General features: G+C 47.0%; 1 protein-coding gene across 4 annotated transcripts in view; it reads right to left on the bottom strand.

Moving 5' to 3' along the window:
* Positions 1-4,836: 4,836 nt before the first annotated feature.
* Positions 4,837-17,674, bottom strand: part of ODF2 (outer dense fiber of sperm tails 2) — a 28,807-nt gene continuing 15,969 nt past the window's right edge. For 2 of the 4 annotated variants that reach the window (XM_075905634.2, XM_075905637.2), the window contains 9 exons: positions 14,828-14,937; positions 13,567-13,702; positions 12,706-12,816; positions 11,936-12,040; positions 11,081-11,239; positions 10,135-10,235; positions 7,460-7,622; positions 6,961-7,086; positions 4,837-6,159 (listed from right to left, as the gene is read on the bottom strand). In XM_075905634.2, coding sequence (XP_075761749.1) covers positions 5,986-6,159; positions 6,961-7,086; positions 7,460-7,622; positions 10,135-10,235; positions 11,081-11,239; positions 11,936-12,040; positions 12,706-12,816; positions 13,567-13,702; positions 14,828-14,937 — 1,185 coding nt within the window. In that variant the 3' untranslated portion in view covers positions 4,837-5,985. The remainder of the gene's footprint in view (positions 6,160-6,960; positions 7,087-7,459; positions 7,623-10,134; positions 10,236-11,080; positions 11,240-11,935; positions 12,041-12,705; positions 12,817-13,566; positions 13,703-14,827; positions 14,938-17,674) is intronic. The other 2 variants (XM_075905633.2, XM_075905636.2) reach the window with 1 other exon arrangement.

Genomic DNA, 17,674 nt, shown 5'->3' with positions numbered 1-17,674 from the left:
GCTAGAGGAGCTGGAGAGGTTAGAATATATAACTAGTTTGCTCTCCATGTCTGATTTGTTTTCTCTTCTCCTGGTCTTCCTTAGTTAGGTGATCTGCCCCCAGGACATTGCTGGCTTCACCAGTCTCGGCTTCCCGAACTCTGGGGGAGCCGTAGACAGGACCCACATCCCCATCCGGGTGCCAGAGCACCAAGCGGCCCGGTTCATAAACCGGAAGGGCTACTGCTCCGTGGTGCTCCAGGCGCTAGTGGACCACCAGGGCCGGTTCCAGGACATTTATGTGGGGTGGTCTGGGCAGGCCCATGACACTCGCATCTTCAGGCACGCAGGCCTGTGCCACAGGCAGGCACCTACTTCCCCCAGCGGAATTCACCATTGGGGATGTCAGGCTGCCAGTCTGCATCTTGGGGGATGTGGCCTACCCCCTGATGGCCTGGCTGATGCAGCCATACACTGGCCACCTGGACCACAGCCAGGCCACCTTCAACAGCCAGCTGGACCGGGCCCACAATCCTGTCGAGTGCGCCTTTGGCTGTCTGAAGGCACAGTTTAGGCGCCTCCTGACCCGCCTGGACATAGGGGTGCAGCACATCCCAGAGGTCATCTCGGTATGTTTCGTGCTCCACAATATTATTGGGAGGTGAGGGGGGGGGGAGGCCTTCCTCCCAGGGTGGATGGAAAAGGGCCAAGCCTACCAGCAGCCCCACATGGCTGCCACACGGCAGACCAATCACTATGGGGTTCGGGTCTGGGAAGCCCTCTGGGTGATGCTGGACCAGGCCCCACAATAGGCCACTCCTACACCTCTGATGCAGGGATGCCCCTGTGCCCCCACTTCCTGCTCCCATCACCACCCCTTCCTGCCCCCCTTCCCTCACCTCCCAATAAATAAAATGCATTTGCTGTACATAAGGCACTTTTTTATTTACATTCGGAAGGGAGTGCACTGTGGGGAGGGGGGGACCCTGAACTGGGAAGAGAGGGGAGGAGGGGACCCTGAACTGGGAGAGCCTCATGATGGATAATGGAGGCCTCTCCCACCTCCACGGGGGCGGGGGCGCCTCTACCCCTTGTGCTGGGTTGGGGCAGGTGCTGAGGGTGGGGGACCTCGGGAGGGGACATGGGCAAGGCAGGGGGAGAAGCGGGCGGAGAGCTAGGGGTGGCAGAGGGGGGGGCCTGGTAGCCTTAGGCTGCTCCACAGGGCCCATCCGGTCAGCCATGGAGTCCAGGAGAGTGCAGACACAGTCGCAGCGTTCCAGGTACTGGCCCCACACCCGCTCCCGCTACTCCGTATCTGCGCAGATCTTCTGGGTAAGAGCGTGCTCCATGTGCTCAATTGCGCAGATGTGGCGGTGGAGCAGGTGGTGGCGGTCCCAGGAGCACTGTGACCGGCCCTGGATCCTTTGGGCTGGCAGGATGGGGCTGGAAGGTCCCTTGCTGGCAGGGGGTCCCACTGCAGGAGAAGCAGAGGAGAGGAACATGGTCAGTGAGCCCTGCCCCAAATGGTGTTCCAGAGCCCCGTGCCCTCCTCCCAGCACGTCACGATGCCCGGGGACAGGTGTGGCTGGTGAGGGGGAATTCCCCTGGGGCAGCGGGGGGGGGGTCCCAAGGTGGCCCAGGAGCCCCCAGGGGGGCCGTATGTGCTTGGGGGGGGCCTCATTTGCCTTCCCCAGGGGAAGCTACAGTGTCCCAGAGGTGGCCATGGATGTGTGCTGTGTGCAGCACCCTTTAGGCTGTATGGGGTTAGGCCTGCAACCTTGGGGCTGGCCTACTCCTGACCAAACCTTCCCCTCTCCCCAGTCTGGTCGAGCGGAATCCTTGGAGTCCCATGCATGTGCTGGGGCTGGCTGCCGCTTCTCTGTGCCACTTGGTCTGGCTGCACGTAGGGTTGCCGGATGGTTTCAACAGAACTACTGAACACACTTGACATTACATGACAGTCTACATTACATCTTAGTTAAATAATACCAGACCTGTTTATTTTCTCATTTATATCCTCTCAATTTGTTTTCTGAACAGAAAGCTCAGACTGGACTGTCCGGTTCTAAACTGGACACCTGGCAACCCTAGCTGCATGAGGTTGCACGTGCTGCATGCCTCTGCACAGCATGTGGCCAGGCTGTGCCATGTGCCACTACCTCTCTCCCACCCTGTGGCCCTCCCCCCACTTGTCCAGCACACTTGTGAATGGTAGCCACTGCACTCACCAAACAAACCCTCACAGGCTTCGGAAGATGCCCGGGACACATCCTGACTGCTGCTGGGCCAGGATGGTGAGGTCTGGCTGCTGTCCTCTGCCACCTCCTCCTCCTCGTCCGAGGACCGGTCTCCCTCCTCCTCCTCCAGTGGCCTAGGTCGGACCACTGGGGTGGCCACTGCTGTGTCCACCTGGGACAGCAGGGGAGGGCCCCTTTGTCCCACAAGATCTGGTGCAGACGGTGATACTGGGGACAGGCAGTGGCTCCGCTGCCCCCACGCTTGCTGCCTGCACGTAGGTGAGGCGCAGGTCCTTCACCTTGGCCCGGACCTGTTCCAGGGTTTGGGCCGGGTGTCCCTTTGCGGCCAGCGCCTGGGCCATCTGGGCAAAAATGTGCGCATTTCTCCTCTGGGACTTGGGGTCCCGGAGGGCCTCCTCCTTTCCTCAGAGGTCCAGGAGGGCAGTCACCTCGGCGGTGCTCCAGCATGGAGCCCGCCACTTGGTGCCCCTTCGGGCTTGCTGGGTGCTCTGGGGTGGCTCCTCCGTGGGGTCTGAGGGACCTGGCTGAGGCTGGGCAGCTGCCATTCCTCCCTCTGGGCTGCTACCCGGGCTGCACGTGGCAAATGGCTATGCTCCGTGCCTGTGCCTTTAAGGGGAGAGCCAACTAGGGGGAACCAACAAGTGGTGATTGCCTGTACAGAGTGTTGGAGAGGCCACCTGCGTTTTTCACTGGAGGCCAATTCTCGCGCAAGTACGTGTTTGCCGAACGTCCACACTGCCCTCTTGGGCAAGAGCGCCTGCACAAGAGAGCTTAAGCCGGATAGAAAACAGCGTGGCTCTTGCGCAAGGAACTGTCTCTTATCACACCATACTGTACATTTACTTGCGCAAGAGCAGATGGGCAGTGTAGACACTCTGTGGATTCTTGTGCAAGAATGGCTGTTCTTGCACAAGAAGCCATGAGTGTAGACATAGCCCAGCAGAGGCCACCCGCAGTGCTATTTTTAGTACCACAGTCCAGGCCCTTGTGGGAAGCCCTGGGTCCAGCTGAAGTCAAATGGAAGTCGCATGAGGCACGTTCCAACCAGGGCAGCCTCACCAGAAGGGTCCTCATGTGGCTGCTGCTTTACTCCAGCTGGAGCCAAGGCACCTATAGGGATCGGGACAGCAGTACTAAAAATAGCACCACAGCCCTGGCTCTAGCCCCCATAAACTGCTTTCCACATCAAAGGCAGAAAGTGAAAAAACAGGCAGGGGAAGAACTAAGGAGAAGGTGGGGGTAAGGAGAGAAAGGGGTTTGTGCTGAGGGGAAAGGAGCAGCAGGAGAAGAAAGGGGAAGGCACCAAGATGTAGGGTGGAGGAGAGAGAAATGCTAGGGGCAAAGAGGAGACAACGAGGAAAAGGGCAGAAGGGGGGTAAGGGAGGGAAGGTGTCGGAGAAGGGAGGGGACAGTGTGATGATGGGAGAGGAAAGTGGAGGGACAATGGGAGGAAGAGGAGAGGGGGTGCCAGGAGAAGAGGGATTGAGAAAAGGGGTGGGTATATGGAAGGCAGGGGATGGAGCAAGTCAAGTGTGAGGGGCATGAGGAGAACTGGGGCAGAAGGTGGTGAGGGGGTGGGCATCAGGGAGAAAAAGGGCAAGGAGCCAGGAGGATAAAGGGTAGGAGGGGCAGCAGCAGGCACCAGAGGAGCAGATGGGACAAGGGGGGTGGGAGATATATCAACAGAGGGAAAAGGGAGAGGTTTATAAGATATTAATAACTTGGGTGCCACAGTGACATACATCCGAACAAGCACACACGAATTCAATACTGGTGCACAAGACAAAATTCTCTCTGCTCATGGGAGAAAAATCTTAAAGGGAACACTTCCCTCAGACTCCCCACTCCACTCCCCCCGGAGTTAATGCAATGCAAATTGGGTTAATGCTATTGCAGGATTGTTGCATGGGGGGGGGGGGTGTCCCAGTAGGGACAAACTCATCGCTATTGGATAGAAATATGGTGGGAGGAGTTCTTAGAGGGGTCACATGACACCTTTTCTTCTGGTCAGATGTTCATCTTGACCCCAGGAGTACTACCTGCCGAGTGGGACTTCTTGTGGCAGGGGGGACAGCTAATGGGAGTCAGGGGGCATGACTAACATGTCCTTAATTTTGGTTCAGAAAATATGGTCACCATACACATGCTACTAAAATCAAAAGCCTTCTTTTGGCAAACAAAATTCAGAGTCCAGGATACATGGGCATTTGCAACCTTGATATTTCTTGATTCAGAATGAAACACGACTATGGTACTTTGTGCTGGAGGCTAAAAACTGAAATCTCATATCGGTCAGCAAAAAATACTGCAGGCTATTTTCTCCTCCCTTTATTGTGAGGATTCATTTTCCCCTAAGCAACTGCAACATTATTCCTTTTCTCATGAACAAATGTGTGTATTGGGGGCACCAATACTGATGGCTGAAAGGTGAATTTGTTTTGATCTTTAAAATAAGTTTTAAAGGAAATTAATGGATTTATTTTGAGACATTAGTTCCTATAAAACACCATCAGCCTGATGAAGTGGAACAGTGAAAAAGTTAGCGAGACAATTTACTAGATGAAGTGTCAACCCAAAAATAATACACATTTTAAACTTCTGAAGTTCAATAATTTTATAGCACCTTTTGGATTTTTTTTAAGTTACACATTAAAACGGAACTTTCAAATACTGATTAAAAGAAACACAGAAAACTCTTATCAAACATTCCATTGATGAATACATTTCATATAAACAATTAAAAAAAACACACCAAAAAGTCCCCCAGCCACACAGCTGGAGTTGAAATGAAATGTTTACTATATTTCAGAACAGCTGCTTACTGGGGCACAGTAGAGTCCACAGTCCTTAACATTCCTTCACATGCCAGAGATGACTGTGTGTCACATGAGTATGTGCAGACTGGCTTTGAGGGCAAAGCCAAGCATCAGGTCTGTCTTTTTATTTTGTTTCCTAAAGATGACTCAGAACTCCCACTGTATACAGACTGGCATCTTGCTTCAAAACCCACTTAAATTAATGGGAATCTTTTCATGGACTTCAAATGGACTTTGGCTCAGACTCTGGGATGTGCAAGGAATGCATGATCAGGTTGTTGGGAAGAAAAGGTCATCCAGAAAATATGCAGATTACAAGCATTAACACATATGAACCATACACTAAAAAAATAATAAGGATTAGACATGAATCAGGTGAGATGCCTTTCAAAAATACAATTTCATTCTTCCCCAGTACAGAATTGTTTATAGAAAGGATGGAGGATCAGGAGGTAATCCATTTTACACGGGGATCCCAGACACTCAGTTTTCAGTATTGGGTTCACACAGTGATGGCACTATCTCCTAACGTCCCCATTGGTCAGCTGTATCAACACAGTATGCGAGAGTTAAACAAACATGATCTTTGCAGCATGAGAAAAGAGCATTCAGTAGAAAAAGCAAAAAGTAAGAGATGAAATGGTTACAAAATTTAAAAAAAAACCTAATATGTTTAAAAAGCCCACCGGGTTAGTTAAAAGAAATTAGGAGATGAAAGGGAAAGCATTCCCCACATACTTGTATTCAGATGGTTTTGAACATGGCCAATCTCCAAACCGACAACTGCATCTCACCCAGACAATGAGAAAGAGGAAGATTTCTCTTTACACTGACTCTGAAATCCCAGCCAGGTTTTTAGACAAGATATGGCTTTGAAATAGGGCCCCCCTTTTGTACCTCTCAATAGCAAAGGAGCAGGGAGGGAACTATGATCATGGAGGCGATCGGGAACGGATAGGTGAGCTCAATAAGGCACTTTCTCCAAAGACATTGGCATAAGAAGACTTGAGAAATTGGACATAGTTTTGCATGCTGCGATTGGTACTTTCAGACTGCTCCAGGCGGTCCTTTAAGTCCTGTAGGCGACTTTGGTATCGGCGCTCTGACTGCATGAAGACACAAAACACAGGGCTGAAGGACAGAGATTTTTCTTGCTAATCATTTTAGCCTTAAAACTTGTCACACTGGGATTTTCAGAAATAATGCATCACTGCAACAAACACCACATAACACTAAATGTCTATCACTCATTTCACTCAGTCCCAATTCCACTCATTAACTTGTATATAAAAGCACAAAATAACACAATCAATCGGAATAGGAACTGAATATTCTGATTAACTAATGGTTTGAAAACAAAAAGGAACCACTCTCTATGAAGAAACTCAGGAGGTATCACCTGCCATAGGTCAGCCCTCTTCCAATCCCAAGTCTAAAGTAAACAAGGAAAGAAAAAAGGGCAGCATATGTAAAGGATCCCCTTCAAAAGAGAATGACATCTCCTAGCAAGGAAATGCTCCTCAGGCCCTTTCTTACACAGCCATATGTGATGAAAGGAAGAGAAAAAAAATCCCCATAAATGTAACAACACTTACACCATCTGGACCCTTTCTGGTCTGATTTTTGATGTAGTGTTTGAACAGTCTGGTGGATCTGATTCTCCCTTCACCAACATAAATTAGGAGGAGCTCCACTCAAACTGTTAATATCCGTGATGAGAATCGAGCCCCACGAGTGTGACTTAAGTCCACCTTTTTAGGGCAAAAACTATCTATCTTTCTCCACACTTTATACTTCATCAAGCATACCGTACAGTTTCTTCAGCACATCGATAAAACGGAGTTTATAGACTCACTGCTGCGTGGACATTGCTAGTTTATTAAAAATATCTCCTCCAAAATACTCACGTCTTCTTTGTTCCGACGCAGCTGGTTTAGTTCTGTTTTTGTCCGGCTCAGCTGGGTCTCCAACTCCAACATCTTGGACTGAGCAGATCTCTCTCTAGATGCTGCTCGGTCCCTTGTTTGTTCCACCTACAAGTAGGAACATGGCAGTGAAGTTTTTGCTTTGGCAAGAGTGTTGTTGATACAAATGCTTTGCTTCTACTATAGTAATAGCTTCCTCCCCTTTCAGCCCATGAGGTCTGGACATATTTTCATTTGCTAGAATCGAAGAAATGAAACATTCAAGACTAGTATTTCTTCCTTTCATGTGTGTGTATCTACTGGAGATAGAGTACTAACAGCATTTTTGGCTTCTGCTTCCTACAGATAATGCAGCAAAATTAGAAGGTTGGTGATGGAAGGGGATTCCTCTACATTTTATCTGCTAGTAAACTGTTCTCCTCCTGCAATTTGGGAATTCCACTGTATTTCATCAGTTTCTTACTCTAACAGAGTTACTAACCTGTCTTTTGGCATCTTCAATGGCCATCTCAAGCTGCCGTGCCAAGGAGCTACACTCACGAGTTTTCTCCTCCAATCGCAGCTGGGATTGATGGATTGACTCCTCCCTTTTAGCTATGACTTGAAGGAACTCTATGTTCTGTGCACCTGTCGTCTCTAGTTTCCTGGATTGAAACAGCAAGAAATTTTATTAATTTATTAAATATAATTTGGTTCATGATGCCTCTCCCTCAGGTCACTGTTTGGCCAGAGGAGAGATCAATCTTCAACTTTCCCTCCAGAGATCAGAATCTGAGCCAGAGTTTCGTACCCCACTTCTAAACACCAAAGAATTTCAAGATGGGGGAGCATGCATGGACATATTGAGAATACTCATGGACCTGTCCTCACTTCAGCATCATCAATGAAGGAGTGTGGAAGAACTGACATACCTCTTTAGATCAGTGGCCTAGCTAATAATATCTCCTGTCTCTGACAGTGGTCAGTATCCGATGCTTCAGAGGAAGTTATAAGAAATTCAGGGCAATTCATATCTGTCCACTTTCTCACTGATGGTGTGGGACCAGGCCTTTTGTTCCTGTTGATTTTTCTAGTGTGCCTACAGAGGACTTCAGAGTGGCCCACACACAAGAAAAATTAATGAACATTTTTCTTTTTAAAGTTACTTAGCACAATATTAGACTGAAGTCTCAGGATGGGCACAGACTTGGAATAAGAGCCAACATGAACCTTCTTTCACTACATACAAGTAAATATCGCTTTTTCTGTGCTCACATCTCTGGCACTTTCAAATTTCAGCAGGGACCAGGAATAACATAGAAAAGGATAATCTCAGAGGGTATGTCTACACCACAGCACTCATTTGAACTAACTAAGTTAATTCGAATTAGCGCATCTAGACTTAAAAACTAGTTTGAATTAGCGTTTTGCTAATTCAAACTAGCATGTCCACACTGAGTGGACCCTGAACTGAGGTTAAGGATGGCCGGAAGCAGTGCCGGCAGGGCATCAGATTAGGACTTAGAATGTGGAGCTGCTGCCTTAGGCTAGCCGAGGACTGTGCTTAAAGGGACCCAACCCCCACCCCGGACAGACAGTTCTCAGGGGTTCCTCGCTTGCAAAGCAGTCCTGGCTTGGAGTGCCCTGAGTGCCCACACTCGGCACATCACAGCACTCAGCCATCAGCCCGGCTGCACTTGCCGCAGGCTGCCATCTGGAGGGGGGGGGTTAATTAGGGGGCTGCAGGAGAGCTTCCACCCTGAGGAGCCCGCAGAGCCACCCCAGTCTTCCCCATTGGGGGCTCGCACCCCATTCCTCTCTCACCTCCTTCCACTTACCCCTTCCTAGCCCCCCTTCCTGATGTACAAAATAAAGGACACGTGCGTTCAAAAATAGAAACTCTCTTTATTGAGCAAAACTCTGGGAGACTGGGAAAAGAAGGTGGGAGAGGGGAAGAGAGAGGGTGGGAGAGGGGAGGGCAACTAAAATGATCAGGGGTTTGGAACAGGTCCCATATGAAGAGAGGCTAAAGAGACTGGGACTTCTCAGCTTAGAAAAGAGGAGACTGAGGGGGGATATGATAGAAGTCTATAAAAGCATGAGTGGTGTGAAGAGGGTGCATAAAGAAAAGTTCTTCATTAGTTCCCATAATAGAAGGACTAAAGGACACCAAATGAAATGAATGGGTAGCAGGCTTCAAACTAATAACAAAGTTCTTTTTTCACAAAGCAAATAGTCAACCTGTGGAACTCCTTGCTGCAGGAGGCTGTGAAGGCTAGAACTATAACAGAGTTTAAAGAGAAGTGAGATAAAGTCATGGAGGTTGGGTCCATGGAGTGGTATTAGCCAAGGGGTAGGAATGGTGTCCCTGGCCTCTGTTTGTGGAAGGCTGGAGATGGATGGCACGAGACAAATGGCTTGGTCATTGTCTTCGGTCCATCCCCTCCAGGGTACCTAGTGTTGGCTGCTGTCGGCAGACAGGCTACTGGGCTAGATGGACCTTTGATCTGGCCCAGTATGGCCATTCTAAGCTCAGGGCTCAGGGCTCAGGGCCGGGAGGGGGGCAGAAGAGTTTCCCTGGTGGTGCCCAGAGTGGCCACCAGTGAAAGCTGGGGAGGGCTAGCCTCCCACTAGTTCAAATTAAGTGGCTACACAGCCCTTAATTCGAACTAGTTAATTCGAAATAGGCGTTAGTCCTCGTAGAATGAGGTTTACCTAGTTCAAATTAAGCGCACCGCTAGTTCGAATTAAGTTCGAACTAGCGGTTTGCATGTGTAGCACCTATCAAAGTTAATTCGAACTAACGTCTGTTAGTTCGAATTAACTTTGTAGTGTAGACATACCCAGAGTTATTTCCAATCTGACCAGAACAAAGAAGTAATTGAAAGTTCATGAGGAGAAGAAAAAAGGGATGGGGAAATTAGTAGTCCTTCTACTTCAGTGTTTTCCTGACTGAAGACATCAACTTCCTCTCTGCAGAAGGATTCCAAATTTATGCAAACCAGACTTTGTGATTTTTTTTACTCTACAAAGGCACTTGAATCACAAAGGCTCCAGAAGATGGAAAGGTACAAGCAAGCTAGTAGCTCTCTCAGTGTCTTGAAAAAGGAACTAAGGAAGACCAAGAGAAGAGAAAACAAATCAGACATGGAGAGCAAACTAGTTATATATTCTAACCTCTCCAGCTCCTCTAGCTTCAAGATCAGCTGCTTGTTCTCCTCCTGGGCAGACTGATACTTCTCTCTTGTCATTTCCATTTTGTCACCCTGGAGCTCAATCTAAAATGATAGAAAACAGACCTTACACAGGAAGTCAGTATAAACCCAAGATCAGCCACCTAAAATGGGTGCTGTTCTTGGATGATGATGAGGAAATCCACAGCTATAACACCTTCACATTCACATTTCAGGAAAGCCTTAAAGAGGGAAATGGTATGTGGAAGCAGCAAAAGCTAAATGTCCAATTTGTGTACTTTCTCCAGGTAATGTTTAGACTCATTGTGAAATAGAATTTTTTCCACACCACACATGGGCGGTCAGGTGCCATAAGAGCTTGATAGTAGAGCAGCCACCTGCAAGCATAATGGAGCATACCGATTAGAAGAAGCCTTGTGTGTGATAAGGCCAGGAAGAGTTCAGAACCTGAAATACTGAGAAAACTAATGACTTGAATGATCCTGTGGCCTATGTGCTTTGCTATGATAATCCCATCCAAGGACCCCCAGTGCCATTACAATTGAAAGGCGGGGAAGAAAATAAAAGCAGAGCAACATTTGGGAGTGGATGGTCAGGAGAGAGAGGCAACCATTAAGTTGATCAGGGTGACAGAAGTGAATGAGACTACATGCATTCTGGATTCTGCTGCTCTTCATGACCCAATAAAATTCTGCAACAAAGCAGTTTCAAAGAAAGGCTTGAAATAGCAAGGAAAGCCACCAGCTAAGTTACTATTCTCCCTAAACAAAGACATGCCACACATCTTTAGTTTGCAGTGCAGATGTTTTAATCATTTCAAAAAGAGACGAGTACAGAGGCAAAGACTGAAGCTTCCTGCAACTAGAAACTCATCTTGGTCCCCGGCTTGAAGATAGTGTAGCTGTGGGTCCTTTCTGCCAGTCCCTTACCCGCTGACGAAGATCTGTAATCATGGCAGAGAGGTCCATGTTCTTTTTTTCATAACTGTGGAGCTGATCCTGGCATTCTGCCAGCTTTGTCTCTGTGATCTTCAGGATTTCGGGCAGCTTTTCTAGTTCAGCAAGCTGTCTCTGGAACTGCTTCCGAGCCTTGGGTGGAGTAAAGGGGGAAGGATAAGAGGAATGGAAAGACACAGAATTGTTGGTTAAAAAAATAAACACATGACCTTATTTTAGACATTTTTAAAGTCTGGGCTAATAAATCTGAGTTGGCTGGTACTGTCTGTCCATCAGAGCATCTCTCTCTCTTAGCAATAAGGGCATCTAAGATGCCTGGTCATTAATGAAAATCCTCTTTCCCGTGGAACTGGAGACTTGCTTCTCCAGTATGCTAGCATTTTGGTTCATATGGAAATGTCTCATTGTAATAGACATTCCTTCCTCCATTCAAAGACACATTCACACACATTTTGGGATTCCTCTTGTCTGTGAATTGCTACAAATCCTAGCTCTTGGGTTTGAGTTTTATTATGTATACAGTATTCTTGAGAACTATTCCTTGACAGCCAATGAAAGACAGGATGCACAATTCAGAAGCAATTACTCTGAACAACCCCTACCCAGTAAAGGGCACCTCCTCAAATGGACACTATGTATTTGACAATGACAAGGCCCTTTGCACTTAAATTCTCTCTTGAGCTGAGTTAGGAGAAAAGGCAAACCTGTCTTTTACCCCTTTCAGAGGCCAAACATATTTGTTTTCCATTATGCCAAGAAAGGGGTGCAGCCCTGAGTGACTCCCATGTACCGATTTAACGGTCAAGGTTTTCTTGGAGGAATAATTACCATCTCAATCTCCTTGTTCATTTCATCTTTTAGTGTCTTATTCTCTTTGTCACAAAGCTCCAATTTTACCGTCACCTCATCGGCTTCCATTCGGGTTCTCAATACCTGGACAGAGAAAAAATAGGCACACCACAATGTTAGGATTTTCAAGCTCAGAAAATGTTCTACACACCAGCACAATTACAACTGTTGCAATCCAGTAGCAGGATTCTTGAGAACCTCTGGACACGGCCACCTCAAGTTCTGGAGCTTTTCCATCTTTGTACTTTTAGAACCATGTTACCTTTCGTTGTACCTTCCTCCAAAGATTTCCCTCTTTGTGCTCTCCCACCCTATCACCATTATAAAACCCAGATCTCAGAGGATATGACTAGATTTAGATATTTTACACCTGCATTTGTTTCTTGAGAGGGACTGGATAAGCAACAATGACCAAGATCAATTCTAGATAGTTTATCCATGTAGCAAGATCTTTATGAATGGAGTCAGCTTCTGCTAACAGCATGGATGATCAGAGTATAGAGAGTGAGGCAAATTTTTCACAGTCCAGAATATAGCAGGTGGTAAGAATATAGCAGGCGAACAGAATAACCTGAAAAAATGTTTTACATAAATTGATTTTATTTATTAGGTCATGAAGACAGGAAAAACAAGAAGATAGATGGACCAGAGTATCATCTGATAGCCATACGAGAGAATAAATCACAGCAGCAAGGAAAGAAAACAAATGTGAGAGAGATGAAAAGGGAAGAAAAGTTTTAATAACATACCTGAGATTTATAGGTTTCAATCAACCCTTCATAATTCCTGAGAGATGCCTTGAGTTGCTGTACCTCCATCTGAGCTTGGTTCAGCTTCTCCTCCAGTGGGACCATGGTAGCCTGAATGGAGAAGACATCTTCCATTCAAGAGCAGTAGTTGAAACAGTTGTCCCCATGTATGTTAAGCTAAGTTAAAGCGGGGGATGTGCAAACTAAAGGGTTACATTCTCTGCTAGTATAACTGGGACAGTCTTAATTGACTTCAAAGGAAGTTCACCAATTTATGCCAGCAGAGAATATGGCCCTACAGCCACATGAGAGTTGTTCCATCAAGTTCCAAATACTTTTAAATGATCTGTGTCCATTGGACATGGGTCATGCATGGTTTATTTTGATGGAAGCTTTGTTTAAAACAGATATCAGGTGGACTCCCTACCATACTATATGTGGTTTTATCTGGTGAGGATGTCAGGTATCTTCCTATTTTGGATTTGTGGTTCTCCCTATAGTTTTTATTTTCTGTCTAGCTGTATAACTGAGTGACAATGTATCATCCAGGAGTTCAGGCAAGTAAGCAAGTCTCCAATCCTGAATACTGGATCAGAGGGGAAAAAAAAGGCCTATTCTTCTCCTAACATTGTATATTCCTCTCTTCACAAATTTCAGCCTATCTAACCCGAGGCAAACAGTGGAACACTGAAAATATAGTCAAGTTAACTACATTTAAGTTTTCCAGTGCAACTTGATCTGACATCAAATGGGGTTAAAAGAGATAATTTCTCTCTGTACTGATAGGAATAGCAGCTGTTCACTACAGCTTCTCCCTTATGCTAACATTTCAACTACAAAACATTTAGATATTCAACTGACCTTTAGCCTTTCATTATCCAGTTTGAAAGATGTGGTCTCTGTGGTCTGTCGGTGCAGTTTATCCACTAGAGCATCCCTATCTTCACGCATTTTGTCCTCCATGGAGGTCTGCTGCTCTAACAAGTCTGTAATACGGCTGTTATGAAGGAGGTGAAATTAACCATTAAATAACAGAGAAAAAAAGTCTCTTGTTCTTTGAAATTTAACTTTAATTCTCCCTTTTCCATCCATATCTCATGCATGCGCACACTACTGGTTGGCTACACAAACTTTACTGCCCCATTCCCTTTGGGAAACAGGCACACATGTTACTGGGATGCTGACATTTCATTGCAGTGCCATTGGTATTACAGCTGATGTAAGGCTAATGTAATGGTGCTCTACCTGATGACACAGGGTGGCCACAAACTTAAGCACTTTAAACCTTGTGTGGGCAAAACAGATTCTACATATTTTAATAAGACTTAAAGACATCTGTATTGATTTATATTTTACATTCAGCTTATTTCATAAGTATTTGGATAGAAAACCTACGTACATCATTGTCAACTTACAGACTTGTGTAAATTAAACTGATGTAAACATGTGTGAATGAATCGGCCTTTAGTGTATTGTGTTGAAGCAGACTGCAGGACTTATGAAATGCTCTAATCCAGTTATTCTTAAACCTCTTTGGCACTGTTACCCCTTAAGGTTAACCAATAATCCAAAATTACCCCTCCTCTTTTTTTAAATAGCAATAAACAAAAAGAAAATTACAATTAATCATTTTTATTGTATTTTGTTCTCTCATACATTATGTTGAGCAAAATTGAACACCTATTGTATTTTAAACTTATCCCCTGAAATATGCCAAATTACCTCTGAAGGGATAAATACCCCCAGGTTAAGATCTACTACTCTAGTCCATGACCCATAGGTTGGGCCTTCTTGCTAATATGATACCCCCTTTATGTCCCCAGGCTCAGTTTTCTCTGTGGTAACTGCACTGTGATGACAATTTTTATCCCCCAAACTCCATAAAACTGGATCAGACTCAATGAAACTACTTTGCATTTAAATAGTCTCTTTCATTGTGAGCCATTTTGAGATCCTTCAAAGAAAAGTAAGTATATGTATTTTACAGAATGAGTAGCAAGTGCAGGGATAAGTGACTTCAACAACAAATCACGGTGGCAATCAGGAGCAGAAACCAGCCCTCCTGGCTCTCAGACCCTCTCACCACTAGACCACACTGTCTCTAGCTTTTCAGATCTCTTACCTATTCAGCATAACAATCTCAAGCTCCAGGTCAGTCTTGTCCTTCACCACTTTGTTGTAGCGGCTCCTCCAGGACTCCAAAGTGGACAGTGCCTCAGCAACGTAACTGTCCTGTCAAAAAAATGTGGAATGAGAGAGGCAAGACTGACAAAGATTGCAGGACAACAGTGATGTGCGAAGTGGAACACACTACTGCAGCAATGAATTTCAAACACTCCAGAGATAGTACTGCTTATCAGTAGTCAGGGTTTTTTTTGTATTTTTTTAAACACATTAATTCTTTCCCACTCCACAGTCTTGTTTAAAAAAAAAAAAAAAAACCCACAAATTTTCCAATGGCTGTGAGCTGCCAGCATCATATCAGTGGAGAGAGGAGGGCCTCCCCTTTGAAGACTGCATTCCTAACTAGTGCATTTGCTAAGCAAAGCTAAGAATCTGCATTGGCCTTGGACACAGGAGTTGACCCAAGAAGAATACAAGTTACTGAAAAGCAGAAAGGGGGAAGTCTTCTAAAATGCCTGAGCTTTTCCGGTTTGTTCTTAGTCCCAACCTTCCTACTTCTGCTATATCCATTAATCCCCTTTCTCTAAAGGCAATCCAGGTGTGTCTTATTTATAGTCTCTGTTCTAATTGCCTTCTCCAGTGATATCTTCTTTGCTAAAATAAATTCCCATTGTTACTCCTACCTCCTTTCCCTTTGCCACTATGAGAATTTTCTTTGTCAGCTACCAATTCCATTCATAACTCTGAAAGCTGCTCACTACTGAATGAGCATACAAGTTCTAAAGCAAAGACCAGCCATTTTGTCCATTTCCCTCCTTCCTCAGCTGGCTCTAAAATGGGGCAGGCAAAATACAGCCTAAGGGCCAAATTCGGCCCACCAAGCTGCAGGATACAGCCTGCAACCCAATTGGAGCCTTGGGCAGGCTCCCTGCCTGCCCCGCCTTCTTACGCCACTGAGAGCAGCTGACTGTGGGGGCCATGTGCTTCTCTGAGCACTGCTGTAAGCCAAAGGGGGGGGGGAGAGGGAGAGGGCTTCATGTGCTGCTCCCTGTCTCTAGCACAATCTCACAGCTCCCATTGGCCAATCCCTGGGTTTTGTTTGCAGGCCAGGCAGTGCATGACATATCCCCCCTCCAACCCCTCACAGCTCATGATGCTCAGAAAAACATGGCTAGGGGGCACCAGATACCTTTCTCAGGGGCCCGGAGAGGCTATGGAGAGTCAACTCCCACTCTAAGAAGGAATAGGGGTGGAGCCAGGGCAGATAGCCCTGAGCGCCCACCAGAGCACACTGTGCCGCCCACCACCAGCCCTTCACACTGCCTGAAGCTCACACTGCAGTGCTCCCGCAGCGATTTAAAGGGCCTGGGCCTTCAGATACCACTGCACTAGAAGCAGCAAATGGGAGCCCCAGGTTCTTTGAATCGCTGGGCCCCAGGACAACTGCTCCCTTTCCTCTTCCTCTCCTGCTGTTGGTGGGCCTGCACATGGTGCCCAAACCTGCCACTCAGAATCACATGCAAAGGCATGGAAGGCAGGAAACCCGCCAGAGGGACTTGCTGGGCTCCTGGCCAGGATCCATTTAGGTAAGTGCCTCTCAGCCATACCTAGGGTTGCCAGATGTCCAGTTTGACCCAGACAGTCCGGTATTTTTCCCTCTTGTCCGGTAAAAAAAAAACCCAGGAAATACCGGACACCTAAAATGTCCAGTATTTTCTGATTTTTTCCCCAGCCAGTAGGCGAAAATACCGGGTGCTTCAGCAGGGGAGCTGTCTGGCCCAGAGCAGGGAGACAAGATGGCCAATGGCCACATTCAGCTGTTAGAGCCAAAAAGCCTCAAAAGCATTTCTTAAAGGAGCCATGCTGTTTTTATTTATTGCTTAAATAACTCTCGGGTCTCCCCCCCTCCCCCAACTTTGGTCTCCCCCTTCCTCCCCCCTCGGTGTTTTTTGGGGGGGGAGGGGGAGTCAGTATTTTTGGTTAAACCATCTGGCAACCCTAGCCACAGCCTGCCTCTGGCAACCGAATCCCTCCCTCCTCTGAATCCTTTGCTCCTCTCCGACACTCCTATTGCACGTAACCCACACCCTCTGCACCCCCACTTCTGCACCCAATGCCCCCTTCCAGATCCTGCACCCCAACCCTGCTCCAAGTCACAATCCAAATCCATGCAACCCTGCCCTAGGTCACAACCCCCTCCCAAACTCAGTACCTCCACGTGTCAGAATCTTTTTCTGCACCCTTACCCCTTCCCACATCCTGCACCTCAATCCTGCTTTAGATCACAATCCTCTCCTGCCCTACCTCACAACCCAAACCCCTATGCCTCTCCTAGACTTCTCCAGATCAGAATCCTCTCCTGCACACACACACAAAAAACACTGTACCTCCACCTGCACCCCTATCTCTTGTCCCAGGTCACAGCCCCTTCTCCTTCACCAAAACTCCCTCCCAGACCCCACATGTTCTCCTACACCCCAATCATCTGTCCAGAGCTCCCTTCTGCAACCAACCTCCAACCCAGACCCTGCACCTCCTCCATTAATATCATGTAAGAGTGCAGCCCTTGACCACTTACCAAATTCTTGGACTGGCTCCCCCATCAAAAATTATTGCCCACTGTGCTTTAAAGATACCAGGAAGTCTGGATTCGGGATGTAAAATCCCATTCAATTGGTTAACTGATTAAATGTAATGTTTAACCAGTTAAATTACAGAGGGGTAAGCACAGCTGGGCTAGAGATACCCCGCTGCTGCCAACCGGGGCTGCTCTGGCTGGACTGGAGTGCCCCTGCCTGCAGCAGGTCTAGCAGGGCTGGAGCAGCCTGCGGCTCCCAGCAAACAG

Source organism: Pelodiscus sinensis, chromosome 23, assembly GCF_052426305.1.
Source record: "Pelodiscus sinensis isolate ZL-2025 chromosome 23, ASM5242630v1, whole genome shotgun sequence".
NCBI lineage: Eukaryota > Metazoa > Chordata > Testudines > Trionychidae > Pelodiscus > Pelodiscus sinensis.
Note: the sequence above shows the minus strand (reverse complement) of the source record. Positions and strands in the feature narration are given on the sequence as shown.